Source organism: Ptychodera flava, chromosome 7, assembly GCF_041260155.1.
Source record: "Ptychodera flava strain L36383 chromosome 7, AS_Pfla_20210202, whole genome shotgun sequence".
Taxonomy (NCBI): Eukaryota; Metazoa; Hemichordata; class Enteropneusta; family Ptychoderidae; genus Ptychodera; species Ptychodera flava.
In genome coordinates, this window is record NC_091934.1 from 26,483,300 (window position 1) to 26,496,353 (window position 13,054).

General features: G+C 37.5%; 1 protein-coding gene across 1 annotated transcript; it reads left to right on the forward strand.

The window, feature by feature from the left end:
- The first annotated feature begins 1,511 nt into the window (after positions 1 to 1,511).
- Positions 1,512 to 9,022, forward strand: LOC139137128 (sulfotransferase 1B1-like). Its single transcript, XM_070705090.1, has 7 exons — positions 1,512 to 1,755; positions 2,188 to 2,311; positions 4,208 to 4,418; positions 6,158 to 6,284; positions 6,824 to 6,918; positions 7,969 to 8,122; positions 8,604 to 9,022. Exons 1-7 carry the CDS (start codon positions 1,602 to 1,604, stop codon positions 8,708 to 8,710), a joined length of 972 nt encoding a protein of 323 aa, XP_070561191.1. The 5' UTR covers positions 1,512 to 1,601; the 3' UTR covers positions 8,711 to 9,022.
- Positions 9,023 to 13,054: the final 4,032 nt, after the last annotated feature.

Here is a 13,054-nt window from a genome sequence, read left to right on the forward strand (position 1 = left end):
ATATTCCGAAGTACACGGAAACAATTGTTATCATCTCTATTGGCTGTCAGTTTATTAGCCTTTCGTTTGTTTTGTTTCTTTTTTCCCTTTAAACTTTCGAGTCTGAGAAAATTGTCCAAGGGAGAGGGTCACTTTTTATAATCCTATCTTGGGGGAGGGTCACTTTTAACAGAAGCTGATTTTACGAGCAAACTTTTGATTGTCCGTGTGATATTTCCTGAATAGGAAATTACCAACGACATACAATGATTTTTTAAAATACATACACATGATCGACAAGCTTCACACCCAAGAAGATCCAACGGTATCCTACATTAAAACTGATGGAAGACAAGAGACAAAAATATACGGGACAGATGGAAAAGTGTATATCAATTATAAAATGTCAATAAATGCGCGAAGAGATATTGTTAGCTTTCTATTGGAAAAAAATTGGGTGAAATTCAAAAATCCAATTCCTTGCACACACATCCATTTGTAGCCAACCTTGTCTTATCAAGTACATTAATATCAATAACAAAGAGTACATAAATACATTGATTTATATAGTTTTGTATGGGAAAAAATATTCATAGTTTCTCATTGACTACGGTGCATAGAGAATCAATATTTTGAATGAAATCCAAAAAGCAAATTTATCTAAAAAGCAAATTTCTTGTACACACATGCACGTTTTCTTCCCACTTCAAGCACATTTCCATATATTATCAAACAAACATATTATGTATTGATATAGCTTGTTGTGTGGGGGGAAATCGTCAATAGTTTGCCTGATAGACTCCCATGTATTATGATTTGTGAAGCACTCAGCTACATCTTGCCCCCTTATAGTTGCGCAAAATATGGTGACCCTCCCGAAAATGCATGACCCTTCAAAAATGCTTGCGTGATAAATTGCGACCCCCTCCGAAAACGCCAGCCCTCCCACCTGTAATTTCTGTCCGTAACTTACATAAAAATTAAACCAATTGTTATGCAAATTAGCTGATACTCTTTCAGTTATATATTCCGGGGGAGAATACCTCAGTAATTTTTTTTTTGGGGGGGGAGGAGGGTAAAGTTTTAAAATGTCGGATAGGGGAAGATTACATTGTGGACACGAGGATAGGGGAGGGTCACATTATACAGTACAGGTACGCACGGACTTCTCCGGCCCTGCCCCTGCAATTACTGAAGGCTCCCTTATCTACCACGAAATTTTGTCGAAAAAAAGCCCCCACTGCATATTCAGATCAGCGAGATCATTTTGCGGAGCTCCCATAAACGCTGTTCACCCTTGCCAATTAAATTACGTATTTGTCGCTAACGATGCTAACTCCCTTTTACCGCGGTTCTGGTCAGTAATCGATCTAATCTATTTAGTATACAGTCCTATTATTCACAGACAAGTTTTTTGTCCTCTTCTGTGTTTTATTCTAGTATAGACATGTCCTCAGCTGCTGTGATCAATTGTGGCGTCATTGAATACATATTATTTTTAGCTTCGAAAGGAGAGGAGTTTAATTTCATTACGTAAGGATAGTACAAACTGCAAAGTACAATTTAAGTCCAACACGGTTTGAACAACCACTGCCCTACGTTGACGTTAGCGCGACAGAGCGATGGCGGACGAACCGAAACATTTCACTTGGCCGAGCCAGTTCGAACACGACGGGGTGACATTCTTCAACTTTATCAACCCCCGTGTTGTAAAAGACCAAGAAATAGTCAAGTGCCGTGAAGATGACGTGTTCGTGGCAAGTTACCCGAAGTCAGGTAATGTATCTTGTCTTGCACGCAACCCTCGATGTCGTCTACTGTAGACAGCGAACAAACACGGTGATCGCTCAGGTTGACTCGCGTTTCTGACGAATTGTCAGAGCCTTAGTGCTTAGGCCAAATAACAGAAAGTATGTGTTTCCGGTAACCCGACTTACACTAGCAAAACCCGCCGACCCTGGACACTGATTTAGTTTCGAATTTAAAAATAAATTGAATAAGTTGTCTTAAATTTACCGTATTTTATGGATATTAGCCAACAACAAGAAAAATAAAACAGTCCGTTGACGTGACATGGACTATCTTAATTTTCGGAGACATGTTACCGGAAACACACCAATTTTTTATTTGAAATTTGGCCTTACACATGTAATCAACTTTGTAAACTTCAGTATTCGCTGAATACTTGTAGGCTTGATTCCATTATAGGTACGACCGTGATGATCGAAATGGTGTCTCTGCTAATGAACGACGCCGACGTAACGGCAAACTTATCGTCACCGCAACCGGCACGTGTCCCCATGGTTGAAATGTACTACAAACAAATGACCCGGTTAGTTTACCTTTTACCATACAGTGGCACTTTAAACTCACATAAAAACATAAACTTACAATTTGATTTTCCTGTCATGCCTGACGAAGGTTTAAGATATTTTCGTTTATTAGTAGTGCATTTGCCATGGTATTGCTTGTGTAATGAGATCTTCAAAATATCGTCGGGTCTCTTTGTGGTGCAAGTTCATGTTGACGTAACGGCTGAGTTTCTTCCGCCGTGGGCGGATCCACATGATGAGGTGTTTGGATGGGTCACCCTGTGTTTTATTTTGGTGATTCGGGTGGTCACCACGTCTTTGGAATACTCAATAGGCAAGGGGGCACAGTATGTTTTGGAATCAAGACACGGGTCCATAATGGCGCCCTTCTTGCGCGAAACTTTAACATAAAAATCTATATACCAAAGATATCTGGATGTTTGCACGTTGAAACTATAAAAGTTTGCAAAGCGTACGCATCGTTGTGAAATCTACAATTTATATACAAAGCATTACAAAAATCTGACCCTTGACTGTTTTCCCAATGAGAACTCAGTACGATATGCCTTTTTTACCACTGGCTCGGGGATCAATCTGTTTTCGAAAGTTGGAAGGCGGGGGGGGGGGGGGGATCAAATGCACCGCTCAAGGCCAAAGCAACTAGGCCAGTGTACTCTGCCCATTTTGTGGTGAGAGTTCATGATGTCGATTGAATTCGATATGATGACGTAACGGCTTACTGACCTATGTTTTCTGCCCATTTTGTGGTGAAAGTTCATGAGGTCGACTTGATGACGTAACGGTTTCAAATTGCCAGTTCTTTTCTAGAAAAAGGTCATTCCATTTACAGCATATTCAATCATCTTTGTTGCTAAAGAATTAATTGGTGTATGATTTTAGAAATAGAATATTCTCTTCATTTTTGATCCATTTTTTGACCTTAACATATCCTTCCTTTTATGTTTGCAAATTTTGAATTTGTTTTATTACATTTATTCAATTTATGGTAACTTTCACAAAATGGGCCTAAACCGCTATGTGAGATTTTATATTTCAATAAACTTATATCAGAGAGGCATATTTCTGATGAATTCAAGGAGGAAGCAAATTGGCCTGAGGGATGGAATTTTCGATGGAAAACAAAGCCCTGTAAGGTATAGATTAGGGTAGCACATAAGTAGAACAATGGGGGTAACACGTCAAAAAGGTGGCCCTGTAACTCATAACTAACAGAATGCAAATTATTTTTGTGTTGATGCAAGTGTTTATTGTCAAGTACAATATGTTGATTGATCTCAAACAAATACAACAACTTAGTTACATTTACCAAAACCTGTCAAATCCAGTATTTTCTCACATGTTGTGGGATATAAATTTATTTCTTCCAGATTTCGAAATTTTCCGCGATCATTGAACAAATAATCACTAATTTTCTGCTTTTGACCAATAACGTTCAGTGTGCGGTGGTCAATGTTGACTACCTATCCCTCTGGCACTATGAAACGTACTTCTTCAAAGGTTAGAATAAATCAATGACCATTGGACGAATGACCATTGATTTTCTGATTCTGATCACAACTTGCAACTTGCAGTGGATAATGTCGACTCAAAACTATTGTCAAATCATAGTGACATTTTGTGCGAAGTATCCGGAGGAGAAGGTCACGATCAACTTTTATCTTTGACTCCAAATTTTAATTTTCTTCAGTGTACTCGTATAATGTCAATGTATTTACTTTTTAAACTACAGTGTCACGAAATAGGTTGGTTAGCTGTCTTCGGCCATTAGAGTATGATAAAGAGCAGAAATGGCGCACTCCCTTTATCCGATTTTAATCACAGGCCGGTACAGTCAACATTTTTTATAGTCTAGTTTGGAGCTGATTGATTAATCTTATCTTCGCTCTATCACAAAGGTATGGCTGGTTCTACCTCTTGTTGAACAGAATCTTGCACCTGCTACCTGAATTCATACGACGCCGTCTGTTTATTCCATGGGTGACGCCGGACCTCCTCAGTTCATTCGACGGCCTCAGTCACATAGAACGAATACCAAAGCCGAGGCTCATCAAAACCCACCTACCGTACAAGTTATTCCCGAAACAGGCTCTTCGGAAAAACTGCAAGGTGGGACAGATGCATTGAATGTTTTCTAAGATATCAACTTTGAACTGAAAGTCTGTTGTTATGATCGTACGCGCCAAATAAACATCACGATTAATCACCATGCTGGTTTTGTTCAAGAGAGACCATTTGCATAATATGAAAGAAATTAACAACACCCAACGATGGTACCGTCGGATTTTGATCAGTTAGTGACATATGTTCACGAGCGGTGGCGAGTGCATATATGGAGCGAATGGTCAAAATCGAGTGGTATACCCGTTGATGAGTTTTTTTTTTTATTGCTGGAGAGAAACGTCAAAAATGGAAGTTTTCTCTAGCTGAGAGTTGGTGGCTGTTCCAACCGTCATATAATGCGAATATAGCACGGTTATTTTCGACAAACTAGATAGCAGTATTCGCGCCATCAATGTAAGGAATAATATAATTACCGATACTTGACATTAAGTTTGGCCTCTATCCCTATATGTTAACTCCATGGAAGGAAATTAAACTTTCGATTACATTGCAAGCAGTTCGAGTTTCCGAAAAACCTGCCGGGACGTATTTAACAATGAACGAAACATTGCTGAACCATTTGATGAAGTTTGCACAAGTCGGTAGATCATAAGCATTAATTTCCGTCAGAAACCAACTTCTTCTATGACGTAAGCGGCGCTGAAGGTATTTTTTACGTCAGACCCTATTTTTAAAAAAGCCCTGCAGTCTGGTCCCCTGCCCCATTTCTGCCGCTGGCTGCGCTGCTGATGAAAAGTGGGTCTCTATTTTCGTGAACAGCGCAGCCAGCGGTAGAAATGGGGCAGGGGACGAGACTTAAAGGGGAAGTTCACCAAGGATGATTTTTACATATGTGCTAGCTTTGTGGCCACTTACCCCGGAAAAGCTATTTTTGCTATTTATAACTCACAAGATTTTTTACAAAAACCGATAGAAATAGTACAGGAAGTTGCCCATGTAATTTGAATCATGGGGAAAAAGCGCCAAGCTTGGAGCTTGCATAATGTGATATGGAAGGGACCATTTTCTCATAGGTATGGCATTGTCTACTCACCCATGCATAAACCAGGCTGTGCGTATTTACATAACTTTTGTTTATACTGAGTATCCTTGCATTAACGATAATTCACTCATAATAAACTGTCCACTGTCAGATTTTGTGTTGCTGTTTAGTACTGTGCTACTGTGAGTGGGCATTGTTGGGGCCATACCCGTCCGAAGATGGTCCCTTCCATATCACATTATGCAAGCTCCAAGTTTGGAGCTTTTTTCCCATGATTCAAATTACATGGGCAACTTCCTGTACTATTTCTATCGGTTTTTGTAAAAAATCTTACAAGTTATAAATGGTGAAAATAGTTTTTCCTGGGTTAATGACCACATAGCTACCACATATGTAAAAATCATCCTTGGTGAACTTCCCCTTTAATCCTGATCCACACTGCACTGACTTTTCAAATAAAGATTATAACACAGACACAAACATGTTTGCTGATGGCGAATTTGTTTATTTCATGCTCCATTCGCCGTAATTATTTATTGTTTCCCGTGATCTCGAAAAATAATGTCATAATGGGTGTAGACAAGTAGTAAATGCTTATGAAGGCATGTCATCTTACTAATAGACAGTAAATCAATTGACGAAACCGAATAACTCTCTGGCTAATCTACCAGACATCCAACGGAGCTTCCACTATCGGATAACATTGTGTCTGATTGCTCTTTGTTTCATCGGTTTAATTTAGATTGTGTACATCGCACGAAACCCGAAAGATGTCGTTGTTTCCTATCGACATTTCGTCAAACTTCACCCGCCACATTTTTTCTGGATACCATGGGACACTTTCTACCGAACCTTCGTTGATGGAAAACGTACGTATATGGCGAAAATTAACAAAGGAAATGATGTGCAAAAACTTAGAAATAAAGCATATGATTGTGCTAGAAAGACACTTTTGCTAAAACTTTCAAACAGTCTCTTTCAAAATCAAGAATAAAAATCGGGGACCATCGTGCTAATTTAGGCACTAGAGAAACAACTTGCCCAATATTTACTGAAATTTGAAATAAAGTCTGTGGGGTAAAAAAGTAAAATTCCATATCTTTCACAAAAGTAAGCCGATTAAAACTTTGACAGCATAAAGCACAAAATGAGCCGGAACAAGTGGTATGCCAAACGAATATTATAACTTCCCTAGGGTAGAATGCTAAGTTAAATGAAATTAGCGTTATAAATTATGCTATGAAGGGCATATGGCAATTTATTTGGAACACCTTACATCTAGCACAAAGCGCAGGAAAAGTGTAATTGTGATCCTTTTTTCAAGACAACAAACCTTTCCATCCTATTTGCTTTTAAAAAAAGATTCTTTTCAACCAAGGTGTCCATTTCTACTCGATTTAAATTTCAGTGTGCTATGGAGACTGGTTTAATCACGTGCTAGAATGGTGGGACCACAAAGGCGACAGCAACATACTGTTCCTGAAATATGAAGATCTGAAGAAGGTAATGTTATTGGACTACAAAGTAATTTACACACATAGTACCCATAACCCTTTTCTATTCGGAAGTACTATTTATGTGTTTATTAGTGAGGTGCATGTTGAACATAATCATACTACTTACCAACTCGTCTTTTTTAAAATGGTTATTACATGATTACCGTAATTACAACATAAATTACGGTTTTACGACCAATTCACAAACATCTTACAATCTGCCAACACACATTGATAGCCTTGTTTTTAGGGACTTACCATGACCAAAATTCTTGACAAAGTTCAGCTAAATACAACTGTCTCGTATTTGTTGCCAATATGACTACACATAAATTGCATTTTTCTACCATTTATTTATCTACTAAACTGTCGGTAGATGTTCGGTACGGCACTAATGACGTCGCTACTTGGTGACCTCTATACTTTATCTCATGACACAGGCAGACTAAACCAACAACTGGGCTTTAAGCTGCCTTACAGTATGCCTTCCTCATATCGCTCTGTAGTTACCAGTCGTCTAAGTTAAATCAATCGCAAGGTTCGAGGGAGAAAAAAACAGAATGCTGATGCAGCCACCGTAAATTCAGTGTGCCTTTATCATGTAATAAAACTTTTAAGGTCACCACTGCGGTAAATGTAGTGACGTGCTGCCAGTGTACAGCCTGTGTACCAAACCTCATCCGGCAGTTATACGGCGAAAAATGCAGTTTCCGGAATGCCAAGTTGAAACAAAATTTAGAAAAACATTAGTATTCAGATGAATTTTGGTCATGACAAATCACTATAGTAACATGTTATAAATGAGTATTGGAAGATTGGTAATTGGCTGCAGATTGGTCGAAAAATCGTCCGCGACCATTCACTTGAACACGTCTTCGGTTGCTCGTCTATGGAATATACAGTAGCTGTGATGGCGTTACGAATGGTGAGCATGGTCAAAATCAGCACGTGAAGAACAAAAAGCCAGTTAGAAAACCATACCACCACAGTTACGGACCAACAGCTAAGCTACCCTTACAAGTTAATCTTCGCGTTTCCTTTTTTCAATGTGTCATAGAATCCTAGAGAAGTTCTGCGGGACACAGCACGATTTCTTGATATCAGAGTAACAGAAGAAATGGAGGACGTGATTTTGGAACACTGTTCGTTCAGGAAGATGAAAGAAAACAAAGCAGTAAACTTTGATCAATCAAGGAGCTTTATTCGAAAGGGTAATGTTATGTTTTCCTGTGTGTATGCGCTGCTTGCAATAATTGTTCATGTGTAATCAAGTCAGGCAAAGTGCGCCAACAGTCGCCAGCCGGCACTGATGTATGCTAATGATCACTGTTTGGACTTTCCCATCCATCAGTCCAATGTTTATCTGTATTGCCTTCATTCACAAACCAACAACACTTATTATCTTCATTCTCCTAAATATCACACCGAAGCTATATCGGCCGCTATGTCGCTGGTACTGAATTTGCATGGCCTGAATATACATAAGTTGTCTTTTTTCAAAGTTCACACATTTTACTTGACCGACTTCCGTGTTAATACTTTTCTTCAAAAACACAATGTGACTTGCAAAACATTTTGACTTTTTTCTCTGTGCAGATTGTTTTATCAATTTGACCATCCTCTTCGAAGTTCTACGATAGATTCCTAAGAAAGCTTTCAACGGATTAAAGTATATATGTTACTCTTTTCTAGGCGTAATTGGTGATTGGAGAAATAACTTTACTGTGGCGCAAAATAAGGAATTCGAGAAAATGTATCAAGAAAGAATGAAAGGCACAGACCTCGACTTTGAGTGGTGAACTGCAACTAACGAATAAATATCCCGCCCACCCAATATCAACGTCAATATTGTCATTCATAAGTGAATTAAATTTTCTGCTAAAACGACCGACACAATCACAATCGGCTATAGCAAAAGGAATGTGAAACAAAACCAGTTCGTTTTTTGTTTTTGACTTTTTAACATTTATTTTCAAAACGTTGGTTACTCAACTCTTTTTACCGGGTGTTCATGCAAATATATCAATGATTTGTTGACTAATAATAAATGTATACGATTAACACGATTTACACCGTTGCATAATATAGCAAATATAAAACTTGAAAAGAGACAGTGTGTAGTCTATTTTGTTTAATAGTAAGTTTAACCCCTTCAAAACACCAACAAACCCATGTCTGTACCTGGCATTACTGTTGCCTTTTGACCTGTTAGCCACATCCTCGGTGACTCCATACTTGTCAATCGATCTGAGCCCCTAGGTTAAAATTATTGCAAATACCATTTTGCGTGCTTCGACAGCGGCAAAAGTTACTTTGGATTTCTGTTCGCTCTTACTGATTGCTTCAAAACCATTGTTTTGGAGTTCATGTTGCATACACATGTGTACACTGTTTAGCCGGTAAATAACATCTCCAGTTGCGGTTTAAACACTGTGACGCTGTTGACATACACATGCTCAGGAAACGGGTTACCTTCGAAAGATATACGCGCAGTGTACCTGTGAATGTACGTTTGAATTTCTCATAATAAGGGTCTTTATCGATAGATAATATTTGTCACTGTTTCTGCAGCTGATCCCTTTCACAGAAAGCTGCCATCACGTTCGAAAATATCTCATCCTTTTAGCTACAAACAGTGACGTCATCGGTAACAGGGAGGACTTATGGCAAAAATGTGCGATTTATAGGCATGAGAAACTTGGTTGCTGATGTCTCGATTTAACTAATGTATAGGGACATTCATGCAAATAACGTGAAAAGACATGTGAGTTAGGTGACCGCCTGTTTTAAAAATGTACTTTGTGTACTTGAAACATAGATTAACCGTTGCGAGGAATGATAATGATTGATACTTTGGAAAGAAATAGGTGATAGTAAGTAGAAAATATTTTTGAATGCCCCAAATATGAAGGGAAATTGCTCTTTAATCATTAGTGTATTAATTCCATATTTCTTGGCCCATTGTAGGATAGAAGTAAACTTTGTAAATATGTTTTTTTCTGATAAATTTCTTTTCAATCAAAGTGTTGTCTGAAGACAACACTTACTTGTAAAACGTTTTTGTAGTGAAGTATCGTGGCAGTTATGGCATTTAATTGTTCCATGGTTGATCGCAGTTATGGGCAACGGATGCCGGTTTGGTTTCAACATCTTCAGGTGACGGTAAAATTATTGTCAGAATAAAATGTCAATAGATTCGAAAATATGGTAACAGCCAGTGAATTCTTTTTAAAAATATTGTCGCAAGTGTCAAATATGAAGTGATAGTTCTGCTTATAACCAGCCTTACTTGTCAATTCGTCAGGCGTACCTCTTCAACAACCGCCCCATTTTACCTCCCATAATTGACACGAGAATTAGTCTCAGTAATTTCCATGTATCCCCAAGGCCAGACTTACGACTGTTTGACACTTTCGGCGTATCTATCTGACGTTAAAGATAGCGTGACCCAATGTGTAATAAACTCGCACGAAGTTCACAGATAATAATTGAGAGAATAACGAGCCTTTGTCACATCAGATCGGATCAACCATTGCCTTTGGCGTTTTACTGTGCGTCCGTACATATGTGGATACACTTGGCCATGATGAGCCAAAAATCATCTACTGAGTATTTACAATCAATGAATTCCGTGGTGATCAGAACGTATGCTAGCCTTGCCTTAATTACAATCGCATAAAGCATGCATTTACTTGGAGCAAATTGTTGAATATTGCTTATATGCAAATTACACAATCACAGCATGGTTCGGTTTAAACAGTCCTTTATGGAGGGGCCATTAACCTACTTGAACTCAGGTTGCCCTTTAAGGATTAAAAAGCACATGTTATTAAAATATGTTCCTGAAAGCGTTGTCGATGTATGTTCAATCGCCAGAATTTTAGAATATTGAGAATCTTTACAGATGTTGCCATTTGGCAGGAAATAAGATTTGTGTAACTAAACAATACTTTTGAATACGCTTTCGTGGTGCAAATAAGTTTATGACCAGGTCTCATTATCCGAAGGGGTGAATACAAATACTTATGGAGCTGTAGCATGGGAAGAACTCAGACGACAAGTGACGAAATCAAGCCTTTTTCTCGAAATTCAATATTGTCTCTCCATGGAAGCCACACAGTTGCCTCTTCCTTGGATTGATCACTAAACTTGTAAGGAAAATAGTGCTTTCAGTGTTGAGTTTTTCATAAAGTACCTATTGCGATTCAAACGGTCAGAAATATGAAACAATGCGATTCAAACGGTCAGAAATATGAAACAATATTATATTTTGCTTGCCATCCTTTCTCTTTATATAGAGTAGAGTTTTCTAAAGATAGTGTGTGCAAATGGTATCAAATATTAAATTACAGGTAAATTTAGTCTCCGCTGGATTTTCCAAAATTACTGCATGTGGCGGAAACCCTAATGAATGTATATAATATATATATATATATATATATATATATATATATATATATATATATATATATATATATATATATATATATATATATATATATATATATATTATTATACATGCCTCGATGTGAGTGCAAATCATATATATATATATATATATATATATATATATATATATATATAATATATATATATATATATATATATATATATATATATATATGTACAAAATGTATACAATGTGCCCTCCCGGTTATCACCTAAATGGCTTTATGGCAACCTCTGAACTTGGGCACAGAGATTATATATATATATATATATTTTGATATATTATGCTGACTATAGATTACATATATATATATATATATATATATATATATATATTATTATTATTATATCGTACAATGAAGAATCATCTCTCTTTGGTGGACAGAGAGTATCATAGTCTATTGTGCGTGCGTCGTCTGAGAAAACACATCGGACATTGGGATTTGGAACAATGGTTTCAAAGTGCATCGCACTCATATGAATTACAAATTAGTGCAGGGCGATCCCTTGTTGATTTAGAAATATCAAAATGCAGGGTATTTTTTAGTCAGAACCATTTCAAAAGGGACTAAAGGGGAACACAAAGCTCTTAAGTAAGTGAGATATTTATAAATTCATTTAGATTGAGAGACAAGTAATTTCGAATGTTCTAAATAAGATAAAAAGAATGTCAGACGTGTCAAACTTGACATTCTGGTTCATTGGTTAATTTTACGAGCGTATTGTCTTCAACAACAGTCACGTTTTACCTCCAAATACTAGAGATGATAGAATTTGTTTGATTTCCGTTCACAAGAAACTTTTAGCTTTACCGATTTCCCTGTAGCGCCAGAGTGAGCGTTGCAACAGCTTGGCCATCGACGAATCTATCTGATGTCAAAAGGGGCGTGAGTAGACTGGTAATGTATATAAAACAAAGTTCACAGAAATAATTGACAGAATAATGGTGCAATGACACACTCAATCAGGTCAACTATCGCTTTTGGAGCTTTCCCTGTATGTGCCTCCTTCTCAGTTTCTATCGATAAGCTCAAGAGTCATCTGCTGAGTATGTACAATTGATCAATTCCTAGGGGCAAGAATCCAGCTTTGCCTTATTTGCAGATACACAAGGTATGCACTTACTTGGTGCCAAATATGACAATATACAAATTACGCAATCACAACAGGTTTAGATCCGTATCACAGTCCCTTAGCCCACAGTTCCACAGTCCTTACAGTTCCCAGTCTAAGGATTAAAGTAAACACATGTTAACTAAACTAGTTTCGTGCAAACTGGGTCGATGTGTTTTCAATCTTCTGGGACTGAGAATTTCGACAGATGTTTCAATTTGACAGGATAATGCACTTTAGTCATTTTCATAAGATTTACATACATTACAAATACTTAATTTTTGGGGCAATCCCTTGTTGATAAAGTAATATTTGTTTTGTTCGAACCATTTCGAAAGGGATTAGAGGGGCAAAGTTTTAGACTTCTTTGCCATTTAGTTCGAGGAGAAGTAATGATTGACCCTTTTGAAAGGACTTTGTGAATACATTATTTCCTTTCGAAATTATCAATCATTACTGCTCCTCGAACTCAAATAATGTATCCATAATGTCATTTTAAAGAGAAAGATTAATTTCAAATGCTCTTATAAGATGAAAAGGTCGTAGGACGGGTCAAACTTGAAGTTATAGTTATGCTTACT

What these genes read in the sequence shown, in the direction of transcription:
- LOC139137128 (XM_070705090.1), top strand. Translation starts at nt 1,602, where the DNA reads ATGGCGGACGAACCGAAACATTTCACTTGGCCGAGCCAGTTCGAACAC. An exon ending in CTCTTCGGAAAAACTGCAAG is followed by an intron (nt 4,419 to 6,157) that starts GTGGGACAGATG and finishes GGTTTAATTTAG; the next exon opens with ATTGTGTACATCGCACGAAA. An exon ending in AATATGAAGATCTGAAGAAG is followed by an intron (nt 6,919 to 7,968) that starts GTAATGTTATTG and finishes AATGTGTCATAG; the next exon opens with AATCCTAGAGAAGTTCTGCG.